Below are 15,047 nucleotides of genomic sequence, written 5' to 3'. Positions count from 1 at the left end.
AAGATTTCGATTTCTGATAGTTTCCTCAAATACATATTCTACAAAGAATATGTGTTAATAAAATAGAAATTATTAAACAAAAGATTACTCAAAAATAAGGATTTAAAATAGTTGTATTTTGCTCCATAGTATTATTATTATTATCTGATTTGTTTCAGCCTACTGAAAACCATGTTGCTATAACTACCATGTGGTAGTAAGATTGTGTAAAAGAACAGACACACGTTTAAATATGATCACATGTTAGTTTATTGAGGAAACTGTGATGTTATATGTTAATTCTATTCACTTGATTGCTTTTCACTATGTGAAAAGAAACTCCAAAGGCCATAAGCCATGAAGTTGCATAATTACTTTCCCATATTCTGTTCAGGGACATAAAAATCAAATACAAAGAAATGTTGAAGAACTGCCCGCCCTTTCTCCCATAAGGTGATAATTTAAGGGTAAGCACAGTGGCTTTGGAGGAAGGAGTAAAAATAGTACTTGTAACGGGCTAGATTTCTTTTTAAAATCTGCTCAACTTTTTTTTTTTTTATTTTTTGCACCAAAAAAGGAATCGATACTTTTCATTCCACTCTTGTCAACTTTTGCCAAAGCCTTCTGAGCTGCAGTCATTTTGCTATTTTTCTGTTAATGAAAATAAGAGAAAACTTGTTACAAAGATAACATTTATAAAAAGTATGTGAAAATCTAAGGAGTCTATGCAGTGTCTATTCAATAAGGGAGGTAAGCCTTCATTACTAACATGCTTCACAAGGGAGTGATTACTTTTAAAAGTTTTGATTGCTATTCAGAATGCAGGTCTAAGAGACAAAATATGTTAAGAGGCAGGAGACAAAATTATGGCCTTCTGAGAAGTGGAACATTTCAACCAATGGTTTGCTTTCTGGAAGATAATTCTGAGAGTGCATTAAGTGCAATAACAATGGAAATGACATAGGCAGCAATTGTCAGAGAGAGGAATTAAAGCCTGTATAACCCCATGATGAATAATTCACGCCAATTTACCATCTGAAAAAAATTTCCCCCATGGTTTCCTATAGGAAACTAAGGGCAGCATTCTTAAATTTGAAAAATAACCTGTGCTGCAAAGCAACAGACCAGGATAGCTGCTCCATTTTCCCTTCAACACAGAAATGCTTTCCAAGAAAATGAACTCCAAATATCTCTGCCAGTGTATCTTTTAAGGACATAGTATATGGTCCCTCCAAATCCTGCTTCTGTCACTTTTAATTTAGTAGATTTTTTTGATATATGTGGAAAAGTGACAGTTACTGTAAATTAAGTTATTCTGTGAATTTAAATGGCATTCTGGCCCAACCTTTTATTTCACTAGTGCTGGGCCTTGTGAAAAGGGTGGAGCAGAAATAATTTTCAGAAAGATTGAGAGAACCAGCTATTTAGTGATGTCTCAAGTTGATTACCCTCTGATATCACAAGCTTAGTTAAATTACAAATAGATTCAAGAAAAAAAGATTAAAAGCAAAAATACAAGAGACATTCTTGTACATTGTTAATAAATATTGTTCATGCAATGGAAGTTAACTCAGGATAATAATTAAGCACAAAAATGAGGTCATAAAACAACTCCTGATATTAAATTCTTAGGGGAATAAATATAATTTGAATAGAATTTATTCTAGATTTGGTGAGTTCTAAGCATTAGACTAATAAGAAAGAATAGTAAAGAATAATATCTCTATAGAGCCACAAAAAATACTTAACAAATCAAATAAAGACTAGGCCCAAAATAGATTATTTGTATTCTACATGCCATAAATTTAGAATAAGCTCTTACAAGTTAAGCAGGAAAATATTACTTACCCAAAACAAAGAGAACAAGGTAAATGACTTGAAAATTTGCAAAAAGTATAAATGGGTAATAAGAATATGGTAAAAAAAAAAACAACTAATCTTTTTAGTTAAAGAAAAGTAGCCTAGAGAGGCAAACATTTTCATGAATAAAAATACTCAGCATAGTGAAGAATGCAAGATATGTATTCACTGGAACTTTTATTTGAGAATGCGTATTTCTATAATTTCTGGGAAGCATCATATATACATATCTGAATATGAATAATCATGAAACAACTAATATTTTCTTAACTTTTACTCTGAGTTCTAAATTGTGCCTAATGAAATAATCAGAGATTTAAACTATACATAAGAATTTTTATTATTTCACTAGTGAAAAAAATTTAAAAAGCACAAATAATGTTGCCAAAAGGTCAAGGAATTAAACAAAATCTAATTTGCACAGTGATATAAAATAGCATATATAATTGAATTTAACAAAAACCATTATTAATTTTCAAAGAATGTTTCATGATGTGAGTAAAAGGCAGCATCAAAACTTTTATATATATATATTATACTTGAATATAATATATATAAACTGCAAATTTTTTATTTTATTTAAAAATTTTTAAATTGTTTTGTTTTAGGGTCATACCTAGTACTGTTCAGGAATTACTCCTGGCTCTGCTGCACTCAGGCATCAAGTCTGGGTGTACTCAGGTAACCTTAAGTGATTCCTGGGATCAAACTGGGCTCACCACATGCAAGGTAAGCCCATGCTTGATCTCTCTGGCCCAGTTACCAATTTTTAAAGCTACATATATATGTATAATGCATGAATAAAGTAAAGCTTTATTAGAAAAGTTATGAAAATATTTGCTAGGGTGATTGCTGAATGGCAGGGTTAATGAATAATCTGCCATCAAGCATAATATCCAGGAAACTTCTGGGCAGTAGAGTTAAAAAAACAATCTGTGTCTGCTTCCTCTTTCAGTTCCACTGTGTCATTCAATTCACAGCCAAGTCCTGCAACCACTCTTGTTAAGTACATTTGCTTTTCTGTGATTTGTAAAAGTTGTGTGTAAAAATTGTTGATGACGATTCTGAATCAATTATTATGGCCCAGAAATTTCAACAAGATGAGACAACCACAAAAAAATGTGCATTAGTGCTGTTGAGCTCCCACGGCATTACCACCAGGTATGCACACACATACCTTTTCAGTCTTCAAATCTTTAGAATTAAACTTAGTGTAATCTTCTTTGGCTTCTACAGGCTCATCTGATAACTTTACTTTCTGTAATGTTAGAGCAGTGAAGCAGGGTCAAAAGTCATAATGACAGTCACATAAATTATTCAATGACAAAAAACCTGCCATTTGAAATAATTTTGAGACCAAATGAAACAGATCTGGCAAAGAAGGGTTTCTTTCACCTTTGCCAGTTATAGAGAGAGCAAAGCCTTTGTTATGGAGGATAGATTAAGCTAAGACCTTTCATCACATTTAACAGTGGGCAATACTGACTACATACTTTGTAGGCACCACTGAGAGTGGCTATTCAAGTGAGCACTAATTTCAAAGACCATCTAAGGGGAAAAAATATAGGTAAAAACATAAAAGACAAGAATTTCCTCCAAGGGTACAAGGAGGCCAGCCAGAAAACCCACCCACTTCATTCACCTCCTGGGCTGGTTTAAAGTCCACTCACTTAAGGGAAAATGGCCAACACTATTCTCTCATTACCATCTCCATAATTTCATGTTCTTATCCTCTTTCAGTTCAGTTTCTCGTTTTATCCACACAAAAAAGACCTGGTAACACAGCAGCCAAGAGAAGAAAGCACAGAGCTTAAAAGAATAATAACTTTGCACACCACCTAGCAGAGGATCTGGGCTGAGAAATTTCTGTACAAGGACTCTTTCCATTGTGCTTAGACCACACAAGTCAACCTTTTACTATTACATGCTTTCATCTTCACACATCACTTTAAACCAATGAATGTAAAAATCTTGTTGAGAGCTAGGCAGAAAGTCTTAATGTTCACAGTGTCAAAGGAATTATGATATCTTATCATATGGAAGGCACAAAGCAGCATGGAAATAATATTTAACTTTGGGGACTGCCTGCCAGCCAATTACAACTATGATTTTTACAGATCTACAACCAATGTGACAGACTCCAATAATTCTTAAGAAATGTATATTTGAAGAACTTCATTCTTCATATTACAGCTTTTGCTAAACCAAGAACAGTTATAAGCTGGTACTAAAGATGTCATGATATTTTGAAATCGTCACTGTACAAAACAGATGGGCATTCTTGAATTTATTACACAACGTAAGGAAATCCTTTTACTGACCATACAGCAACTTTGAGCAAACGTATTTTCAAAAGAAAGCAGTTTATTCTGAACGAACTATCTATCAGCACAAAGTGAGAACACATCTACATGTAACTTTTTTAGGAATACCTGTTTCAGTCAGGGACAATGGGGGAGCAATATAGATATGGTGAGTGTGGTTGCTATAATATTGTATATCATGAAAGCATAAGTATTACTTGTACTGTAATCAGTGTTCCCTTGTAAAAATAAACATGTTTCTATGCCAGGAGTGTGGCTTAGAGAGTGAACAAATGCGTGTTGAGTTTCTGGGTTCAATCCTGAGCACAGCTCCCTCCAAAAAGAATAGTTTTCATTTAAATTAAGCTAGAAAGGCATTCAGGTATTGTGTGTACATATATAATTATGTTATATGTACATATATCTAATTTAGTTACCAAACATATATATGTATATATACATGTATATATGTATACACACACACCCAGGCATTTAATTTAGTTACCATGAATTACAAAGTCATTCATCATTGGGTTTCAGGCATACAATGTCTCAACATCAGTCTCTTTACCAGTGTCCATTTCCCTCCACCAACTGCCTGCTCTGCATTTGCCTCCCACCCACTAGTTTGTCCTATGAGAGACAGTTTTTACTAGTGTTGGCACTGTGATTTACAGTACCACTGCTAACTGTGTTTCATGCATAACATTTTGTTTTTGCTATAGTATTATCTTTAACCAGAACGACAGAATTCACAGTTAATAAGATGAAGGCTAAGTTTTGATTTACAGAACCTTTACATTTATAGGGTTTGCTTTTCTTCTCTGTGGCAAAATATTCCTTATATTGATATTATTATAAACATAACATTTTCATTCTTTACTGGTAAGACCATATGGGTATGGTCTCACAAGCCTGCCAAGAGTAATTTCTTCGTGCAGAGCCAAGAGTATCCCTTAAGTGTCCCTGGCCACTGACCAATGACGCCCCCCTCCAATGTTCATAGTGAGAGCCTATAGTAAAAGATACTTTACTCTAAGTATAAAAAGCTCATAAGATGTTTTAATAGGGGCCAGAGAGATAATACAGGGGTTAAGGCTTATGTTATGAGTGTGGCTAACCCCAGTTTCACCCTTGACATCACATGATCTTCTGAGCATTGCAGCCCTGGTGGTCCGTAAGCACACAGAGGTGGTCAGGGTATCTCTGGCATGGTAGGGCCTTCTCATTCCCTCCTCCTCAGGCTCTCACAGTAAAATGCTGGCCTGGTTGGTGAAAAAATTGCCAGTCAGAAACCTTGGGGGCCCCCTGGGCATTGCTTGAAATTAAAGCAAGATGCATGACTTGTTCAGACGTTTTAAAGGAACTCACTTTTATTTTATTTTTGGTTTGGGGGTCACACCTGGCTGCATTCAGAAACACAGAGCACAGGCAGACTCAGGGGACAATATGGGATGCCAGGAATCGAACTGGGTCAGTCCTGTGTTGGCCTCGAGCAAGGCAAATATTCTACCACTGTGGTATCACTCCGGACCCGGGACTCACTTTTAAACAAAATACTAGTTGTATAAACAAACAAAAAAACAATTGTGGTACTCTGCCTCTAGTTCATTTTTATGTTTATCCCACACCATTGAATTATTTATTAGAGGACAACATTCTTACATTTGATTTTTGTTATTTAGGAGACCAAGTGCTACAGACTTGAGGAACTAGTTCAAAAGAAACAGAGAAGTGTCTCAAAATGACTACAAGGACACAGCCTTGGAGAGATAAAGGGGAGGTCCACAGGAATGAATGCCAGCACTGCAACTACTCTTATGACTGGCAAGCAGGATGTGGGAATATAGCCCATTCCATGGATTGCATTCAGCTTTGCTGGCTGACAATGATAAATGAAAAAGATTGAAGAAGTAAATTTGAAGCTGAGCTTCAAACAGATAAACATGACAGTACAGAAGAAAAAAAAGAAATCATGTAAAATGTATTAAGGTTGACAGCAATAAACTATCACTTACCACAGAGCTATGAAGATACCCAATAGTCACTGGAACTTATTTCCTGAAAACCAATCAACTAATCTAAAAATCAATCAGACTCCGGACAAACAGGAGAAACTGAAGAATACACTATCCTATGTTTATTTAAACTAGGATACCTCAAACCAGTAGATTTCAATACTTATACTAAAATTCTCGGAAGACATAGTAGAGGAAAAGACCTCAAAAAATAAAAAAGCAACTAAAATAACCTAGCAGAGCAGTTGACGCTTAGGTTTAGGAGACACAAGATGCTGAGATCTAAATCAGGGGCTGGCAAACTAGGGCCCACAGGCCAAATGCAGCTGGCCGCTGCTTTTATAAATGAAGTGTTACTGGAACAGAGCCGTGCAGATTGGTTTATGAATATCCGCGGCTCCCTTTGCACTGTCACAACAGCACTGAGCAGCTGTGACAGAGACCATCTGCTTCATGGAGTTTAAAATATTTATTCTCTGGCCTTTCAGAAAAAGTTTGCTGACCCCTAATCTAAATCATCACTAATGATGAAACTGCAAACAATTTAAATTTGGAAATTAGAATAAGAAAACTAGGTCAGAGAAGAATAAATTTAGAAAACACCTACCCCAGAAAGTAGAAAAGGCTAAAGCGTTCAACAGGTTTAGATACATTTATGACCATCTCTTAAGTTACTATGGAATATTTGGGAGAAAGAAATTCCCTTAGTTTGAGTAGGGAAATAAACAACAACAACAACAACAAATATGTCTATTTTCTCTCTATAGAAAGACAAGTTATTTTATCATGTCCCCTTATGTCACTTAATTTCTTGATAAGAGGCAGTTTGGATCTGACTTAGCATGAATACTCTTGGAGCTTTCTTTTTTTTTGTTTTGTTTTTCGTTTTTTGTTTTTGGGCCACACCCAGTGGTGCTCAGGGGTTACTCCTGGCTGTCTACTCAGAAATAGCTCCTGGCAGGCACGGGGGACCATATGGGACACTGGGATTCGAACCAACCACCTTTGGTCCTGGATCGGCTGCTTGCAAGGCAAACGCCACTGTGCTATCTCTCCGGGCCCACTCTTGGAGCTTTCAATGATCAACTGCACCAGGAATATTCCTCCAAAATAGAGCATGTTACAAAGAAATATAGAGCAAGCTGACTATCTTGATGGCAGGAGAAAACAGGAATATTAATTGGTGAACATCTTGGGGTATCTACTTTGCAATCTTTTCTTTAGGATTTTTGGGTCACACGGTGCTATTCAGGGTTTACTTTTGGACTACTCCTGGCAAGGCTTGAGGGCCATATGCAGATAAAACCTGGGTCTGCCACATGCAAGGTAAGCACCTTAGCCACCATACTATCTCTCTGGGTCCACTTTTTTTTTTTTTTTTTTTTAAGACTTTCAGTACTTTGTAAACTGGAAAGAGTACAGTGAAAAGTGCACTTGCCTTCATGTGGCCAATCCAGATTCTATTCCCGGCATCCCAAATGGTCCTTAAGAGCCATTCCAGTAGTAATCCCTGAGTGCAGGGCCAGGAGTAACCACTGAACATCGCTGGGTGTGGCCCAAAGACAAAGACAAAAACAGACTTCTAATACTTTGCTAACTGGAGAAGGTCATGACTGACAGCTGGAGCAAGTGTTTATTCCGTCTCAGATCCTACTCTAGAGACAGCAGCGGCATTTTACTGATCTCTCTTGTCTGGCTCTGGAGTAACAGAACAATAATGGGTTGTAGTCTGACGACAGTTAAAAGAGAAATAGATTCTTACCAACTGGCAAAGATTATACACAAAATTTATAGACCATTTAATGCACTGATCACTTAAAACAAAAAAAGTATGGTCACCCTCACTCAAAAGATTCTTGCCAGTGACAAATATGGCAAAATGTATTTTTTTATACAAAGAAGACTTCTGGAAACTGAGGAAGTTAATTATAGGATCTGCTAACTTAAAAAGATTTCATTTAAATTACATATGAATATATATAAGTACAAACTAGTTTTATATATTATATATTAAATACACAAGTTATATATTTGTAAATAATTTATATTTTAAGATAACTTAATATAATATGTATTTAAAATTATATATTTATATCTAGCTTACAGTATATATTATATATACATATTAAGTTATTTACACATATAAATATTTTTAAGAGTATTTTGCTGAAACCAACTATTATTTGATTTTCATGATACTTTATCAGTCAGATAAAGTCTTGAAAAATTAAAAACATTGGGAGAGTCTGTTAGAATCTGTATCCCATACAAAATTCAGTACAAGGTGTATGAAGTATATCTTAAAACAGAATAGAATAAACTAGGTAAATGTATACTATTATCCCCATATCATCCAAAGATAACTTTAGTTAAGTTTCTTACCTTAGATGGAGGATTTGCCAATGGAGCTGAAGGTTCTGGAAGTCTACAGAAGTAAAAAATAAACATCACCATCTCTTATTTGAAACTATTGTGATAAACCATAAAGAAACAGCATCCTGGGGACACTTAGAAGCACAAAGGCACCTCTACAAACAGTACTTACTTTAAATACTTAGAGAGGTCATCACTTAATTCTTTAGGGATATAATCAGATATCAGACCATAGGCATAGAGAATATAATCCTCTGGAAAAAAAAGAGAGGAAAGTGAAAAACTTAATAATAATTACAATAATTTTATATAGTCGTGTTGACTGTTGAAAGTTCAATTTCTGATTTACTTTATCTGGCTTTAAAGACTCACTTAAGTTCATGAGCTGAACTTCAGTTTTGAAATGCAGATACTATTATTTACCTGTCAGAATAATGGGGGTGATATGAAGTATGACATAAGATATCTGATGATATCAAAGACAATAATGAAAAAATAAAATAGTACATATTACTAAACAACAGCAAAAGAAATACTAGGGATTTTCTTGTTTTTGTTTTTTTTGGTTTTTGGGCCACACCCGGCGTTGCTCAGGGGTTACTCCTGGCTGTCTGCTCAGAAACAGCTCCTGGCAGGCACGGGGGACCATATGGGACACCGGGATTCGAACCAACCACCTTTGGTCCTGGATCGGCTATTTGCAAGGCAAACGCCGCTGTGCTATCTCTCCGGGCCCGGGATTTTCTTATTTGAGATCTTTAAGCACAAAACAAGTTCGGAAATAAGCTGTCACAATAAAAATACTTACTTATGCCTTTTAATTAATTAGTTTTGGGGAACTATAACAGTGGTGCTCACAGTTCACTCCTATGTCTGCACTCGAATCACTATTGGTGGGCAGAGTGGACCAAATGGTATCTTACACTAAAATGAAGTTCTGATACAATTAAGTATAAGTATACAAGACAATAAAATCTACTCATGAACCCTAGTCGTCTTTATTTCGGTATTTTATGTAGAACACTAGGCATTAAGTAAGTTTAAAGTCATAATCTGGGATAATCACAAAGGGATGTAAACTAAAGAAAGCAATAGCCCAGATCTGTTTCTGGGATATTTATGTACTTCTTTTGTATTTTTCTGCCTGTCCTCAACTGAAATAATATGCCTCAGAATGAACAAGTACTGTAACCTGATCTGAAAGTCTTCTGTAAGAGATTATCTTGGGCAATGAAAGAGAAGTTATTACTGAACCCTTCTGAAAATGCCTCATGGGCTAGTAATTACCAACAATGAATCATGAACAGGCCAAAAAAAAACCCATTTTAATAAGTTATTTACTTTTACTGGTTATATACCAAGCTAAAGATTTGAAAAAAAGAAATGATATATTAGGAATATTATGTCTATTTGATGATAGCAATATTAATGGCAATTGAGCTGAATCTGGGCTAATATATTTAGAGATAGGTAAAAGCACTGACTTCAGAGCAGAAGAGAACAGGGTACCTTGGATTAGTCATCTACCTGAGAGCTTGCCCTATTCCCTCTTTCCCTTCTTTCCTTCCTCTTTTTGGGGCTTTCCAATTAATAGGGGCCCCTCTAGCAATTCTTGGTCAACTGGACTTGCAGGTCAATGCAGGGCCTTGGGTATTCAGTGTTCCTCAGTTCTGCAGTGCCTAGGATTCCCAGGGCATACCTCTGCCAATGCTTAGAGGCTTCCAGGGCTGCAGCCAGCAATTCTGGAGGACCACATAGCTCCAGAGATCTACACATGCACATCATGCACATTAACCACTGTGCAATCTCCCAGTTTTTGTTCATCATTGACAAAAAAATCTCTAACATTCCTTCATAAAAAAAAAGAAAAAAGGAAAAGTTTCCATCCATCCATCTATCCATCTCTTCTATACTTTAGTTAAAGCCACTGAATGAGACTAAAAACTGTTAAACTAGTATAGCAAGGTGCCATCACTACTCCCACCTTTACAGAATTCAGGGAATTGTATTTTAGGTAGATGCTGCAAAGGAACCAGGACACACAAACCATTGCTCCTAGTTTCATTTTTTAAATGGCAGCTAGATGCTTCAGTGTTACATATCCAAAACAGAGAACACTGAACTTAATTTTTGTTTTATTATTTGAGGAACTTAACTGCATTATGTAGCAATTATTTAGCTATACAAACACAGAAAGAAGAGGACACTCTACTGGAAAAAGTAAATGGATGTGCTTTAATAAGCTAAAAAGAAAAAATTGCCAGAGAAATCAATTTTAATTTAAAACTAAATTACTGAGAACTCTAAGCAGGCTATATGCTTCTTGGCAGTTAAGATGCAAATATACACAGCCTGCTGGAGACACTACCACAAGAACATCAGTGCCACACACTTAAGAGCATGGACTCTTTTTTTTTTTTTTGGTTTTTGGGCCACACCCGGTAACGCTCAGGGGTTACTCCTGGCTATGCGCTCAGAAGTTGCTCCTGGCTTGGGGGACCATATGGGACACCGGGGGATCGAACCGCGGTCCGTCCAAGGCTAGCGCAGGCAAGGCAGGCACCTTACCTTTAGCGCCACCGCCCGGCCCCAAGAGCATGGACTCTTAAGCCAAGCTCCATTAGTAGTTCAGTTCTACCATTTACTACTAGTGGTATGACTTTGGACAGTCTTTAGACTCTCATTGTAAGATGATACAGAGATGGGTCAGATGAGATCTAGATATACTTTATTATATACTAAGTTAGTGAAATGCCTGGCATATAATATATCCCCAATTAATGATAGCCTTGTTTGTTAGGGTTACTATTAGTATTAGTGACAAACATTTGCTGAGTGAATAATTTAAGAATCAATCAGTAAAGGAAGTTACTGATCTATGGTATATAAATACCTAGTTCTGAAATAAAATGTATACTTGACATAAAATCCATAAGAAAGCACTGGCAAGAATACAAAGTCTCTGGAATTTAAGGTTTTAAAACCAGACACATACACAAGCAACTTACTCCAGATAAAAATAATTTCTGGGGATCGGAGCAATGGTGCAGTGGTAGGGCAGTTGCCTTGTATGCAGCTGACCTAGAATGGACTGCAGTTTGATCCCCAGCATCCCATATGGTTTCCAAAGCCAAGAATGATTTCTGAGCACATTGCCAGGAATAACCCCTGAGCATCACCGAGTGTGGCCCAAAATAAAAAAAAAAAATTCTGATGAAATTATTTACTTACCTTCTTTTTCACTAGAGGCCTGATCAGCAGAGAAAATGGCAGTTGCCTGAACTCGGCCACTCACATTTACATTATTGGTTTTTAAAGCTGCAACAGTCTGATGAACCTATGAATGAAGCAAAAGGGGAAAGTGAGGTCCTGTGCCTGTCTGTGTTTCTTGAATACCTGAAGGTCTCCTCAGAGGCCTAGGGAGCGCATCCCCCAAAAAACTGCATTTTGAAGCTGCCCAGTGAGTAAAGTCTGGCTGTGAGGGTCGCCAACCAATACGCTGAGCTATCTGGTCTGCAGAGGCTACGCTCTGCTGTGCCTTTGATCATTCTGATGACTTCAAGGGAAATCTCTCCTGTGCCTGTCTCTGTTTCTTGAATACCTAAAGGTCAATTCAGAGGCCTAGGGAGCGCACCCCCCCAGAAAAAACTGTCAACTAGAGGCAGCAGAAGAGCGCGGCTGCTCCGCTTTGCTACCGTGCACTCTTTCTCTTTCTAACCAATGAACCCCACCACAACACGCAGGAAAAACCACACTACAAGCGTGACAATGGGGAAACATCGCAGGCAAACACCTTGCAGAGAGAATGAAGATGATAGCTCGGATGACCTAAAAAATTCCAACCATCTGATTAACCTCTCGGATAAAGAACTTAAAATAGCAATATGGGAGATGTTTGCAGAACTCAAAGAAACCACTCCTCTTCAACATAGTACTGGAAGTGCTTGCTATAGCGATCAGGCAAGAAAAAGATATCAAGGGAATCCAGATAGGAAAGGAAGAAGTCAAGCTCCTATTGTTTGCAGATGACATGATACTCTACATAGAAAACCCTAAAGTCTCTACCAAAAAGTTTCTAGAAACAATAGATGCATATAGTAAGGTGGCAGGCTACAATATTAACACACAGAAATCAATGGCCTTTTTATACACCAATAATGATAGGGAAGAGAAGGACGTCAAGAAGGCAATCCCATTCACATTAGTGCCACACAAACTCAAATACCTTGCAGTCAACTTGACCAAAGACGTGAAGGTCCTATACAAAGAAAATTATAAAGCCCTGCTCCAAGAAATAAGAGAGAACACACGGAAATGGAAACACATACCCTGCTCATGGATTGGCAGGATTAACATCATTAAAATGGCAATACTCCCCAAAGCATTATACAGATTTAATGCGATCCCCTTAAAAAATACCCATGACATTCTTAAAAGAAGTGGATCAAACACTTATGAAGTTCATCTGAAACAATAAACACCCTCGAATAGCTAAAGCACTCCTAAGGAAAAGGAGTATGGGAGGCATTACTTTCCCCAACTTTAAACTGTACTACAAAGCAATAGTTATCAAAACAGCATGGTATTGGAATAAAGACAGACCCTCAGATCAGTGGAATAGGCTTGAGTTCTCAGACAATGTTCCCCAGACATACAAGCACCTAATTTTTGACAAAGGAGCAAGAAATCTAAGTGGAGCAGGGAAAACCTCTTTAACAAGTGGTGCTGGCAGAACTGGTTAGCCACTTGCAAAAAAGGAACATAGACCCCCAGTTAACATCATGTACAAAGGTAAAATCCAAATTGATTAAAGACCTTGATATCAGACCTGATACCATAAGGTATATAGAACAACATGTCGATAAAACACTCCATGACATTGAGACTAAAGGCATCTTCAAGGAGGAAACTGCACTTTCCAAACAAGTGAAAGCAGAGATCAACAGATGGGAATACATTGAGCTGAGAAACTTCTGCACCTCAAAAGAAATAGTGCCCAGGGTACAAGAGCTACCAAGTGGGAGAAACTATTCACCCAACACCCATCAGATAAGGGGCTAATATCCAAAACATACAGGGCACTGACAAAACTTTACAAGAAAAAAATATCTAATCCCATCAAAAAATGGGGAGAAGAAATGAACAGACACTTTGTCAATGAAGAAATATAAATGGCCAAAAGGCCCATGAAAAAATGTTCCTCATCACAAATCAGGGAGATGCAAATCAAAACAATGATGAGATACCATCTCACACCACAGAGATTGGCATACATCACAAAGAATGAGAACAATCAGTGCTGGCGGGGATGTGGAGAGAAAGGAACTCTGATCTACTGCTGGTGGGAATGCCGTCTAGTCCAACCTCTATAAAAAGCGATATGGAGTTTCCTCCAAAACTAAAAATTGAGCTCCCATTCGACCCAGCTATTCCATCCACTCCTAGGGATATACCCTAAGAACACAAGAATACAATACAAAAACCCCTTCCTCACACCTATATTTATTGCAGCACTATTCACAATAGCCAGGCTCTGGAAACAACCAAGATGCCCTTCAACAGACGAATGGCTAAAGAAACTGTGGTCCATATACACAATGGTATATTATGCAGCCGTAAGGAGAGATGAAGTCATAAAATTTTCCTATACATGGATGTACATGGAATCTATCATGCTGAGTGAAATAATTAGAGGGAGAGAGAGAGAGACATAGAATAGACTCACTCATCTATGGGTTTTAAGAAAAATAAAAGTCATTTTTGCAACAATCCTCACAGACAATGAGAGGAGATCTGGAACTTCCAGCTCACTTCATGAAGCTCACCACAAAGAGTGGTGAGTGCAGTTACAGAAATAAGTGCACAGAGAACTACCATAATCATGTGAATGAATGAGGGAACTGGAAAGCCTGTCTGAAGTACAGGTGGGGGGGTGGGAATGAGGGAGATTTGGGACACTGATGGTGGGAATGTTGCACTGGTGAAGAGGGTGTTCTTTACATGACTGAAACCTAATTACAATCATATTTGTAATCAAGATGTTTAAATTAAAAAAATAATAAAAAACACATAATTACTTAGGTGAAAAATAAAAAAATTGGTATCTAAAAAAACAAAGGGGGGAAAATGAGGGTATTTTAAATTAACTTTAAAGCATAAACTTTCCAGATGGCCCACAGTTCTTTTATGACCCAGCACAAATGGTCTGAGAATTTAGAACTCTTTTTACCGTCTATCATAAATGAGAGATGGCTTCATATTCGGAGAAAAATTGAGTGGCAGCAACCACATTTGGTATTATTGCAATCCATTGATTTGCACACGTGATATAGAGGCAATAGGAGAGCAACTGAGTGTGACTTGGACCAGGATGATTGGATTTACTCTCTGGCCATGTATTAGTTATTTAATCCCTATCGTTATCTGTGAAATGGGGATAAAAATAGTCTTACTTTAAAAAAATATAATAAATAAATAAGAATATATAAGGGGCCGGGCGGTGGCGCTAGAGGTA

The 15,047-nt window shown here is 37.1% G+C and overlaps 1 protein-coding gene across 1 annotated transcript in view; it reads right to left on the bottom strand.

The window, feature by feature from the left end:
* Nucleotides 1-280: 280 nt before the first annotated feature.
* Nucleotides 281-15,047, bottom strand: part of RNASEH2B (ribonuclease H2 subunit B) — a 73,904-nt gene continuing 59,137 nt past the window's right edge. Inside the window, exons 7-11 of the mRNA XM_049778829.1 lie at nt 11,765-11,870; nt 8,706-8,787; nt 8,543-8,585; nt 3,017-3,097; nt 281-630 (exon numbers count right to left, since the gene is read on the bottom strand). Of these exons, the coding sequence (XP_049634786.1) occupies nt 520-630; nt 3,017-3,097; nt 8,543-8,585; nt 8,706-8,787; nt 11,765-11,870 (423 nt within the window). The 3' untranslated portion in view covers nt 281-519. The remainder of the gene's footprint in view (nt 631-3,016; nt 3,098-8,542; nt 8,586-8,705; nt 8,788-11,764; nt 11,871-15,047) is intronic.

This window comes from Suncus etruscus, chromosome 8 (genome assembly GCF_024139225.1).
Source record: "Suncus etruscus isolate mSunEtr1 chromosome 8, mSunEtr1.pri.cur, whole genome shotgun sequence".
Taxonomy (NCBI): Eukaryota; Metazoa; Chordata; class Mammalia; order Eulipotyphla; family Soricidae; genus Suncus; species Suncus etruscus.
The sequence above is the reverse complement of the archived record's forward strand: the minus strand, read 5'-3'. Positions and strand labels throughout refer to the sequence as shown.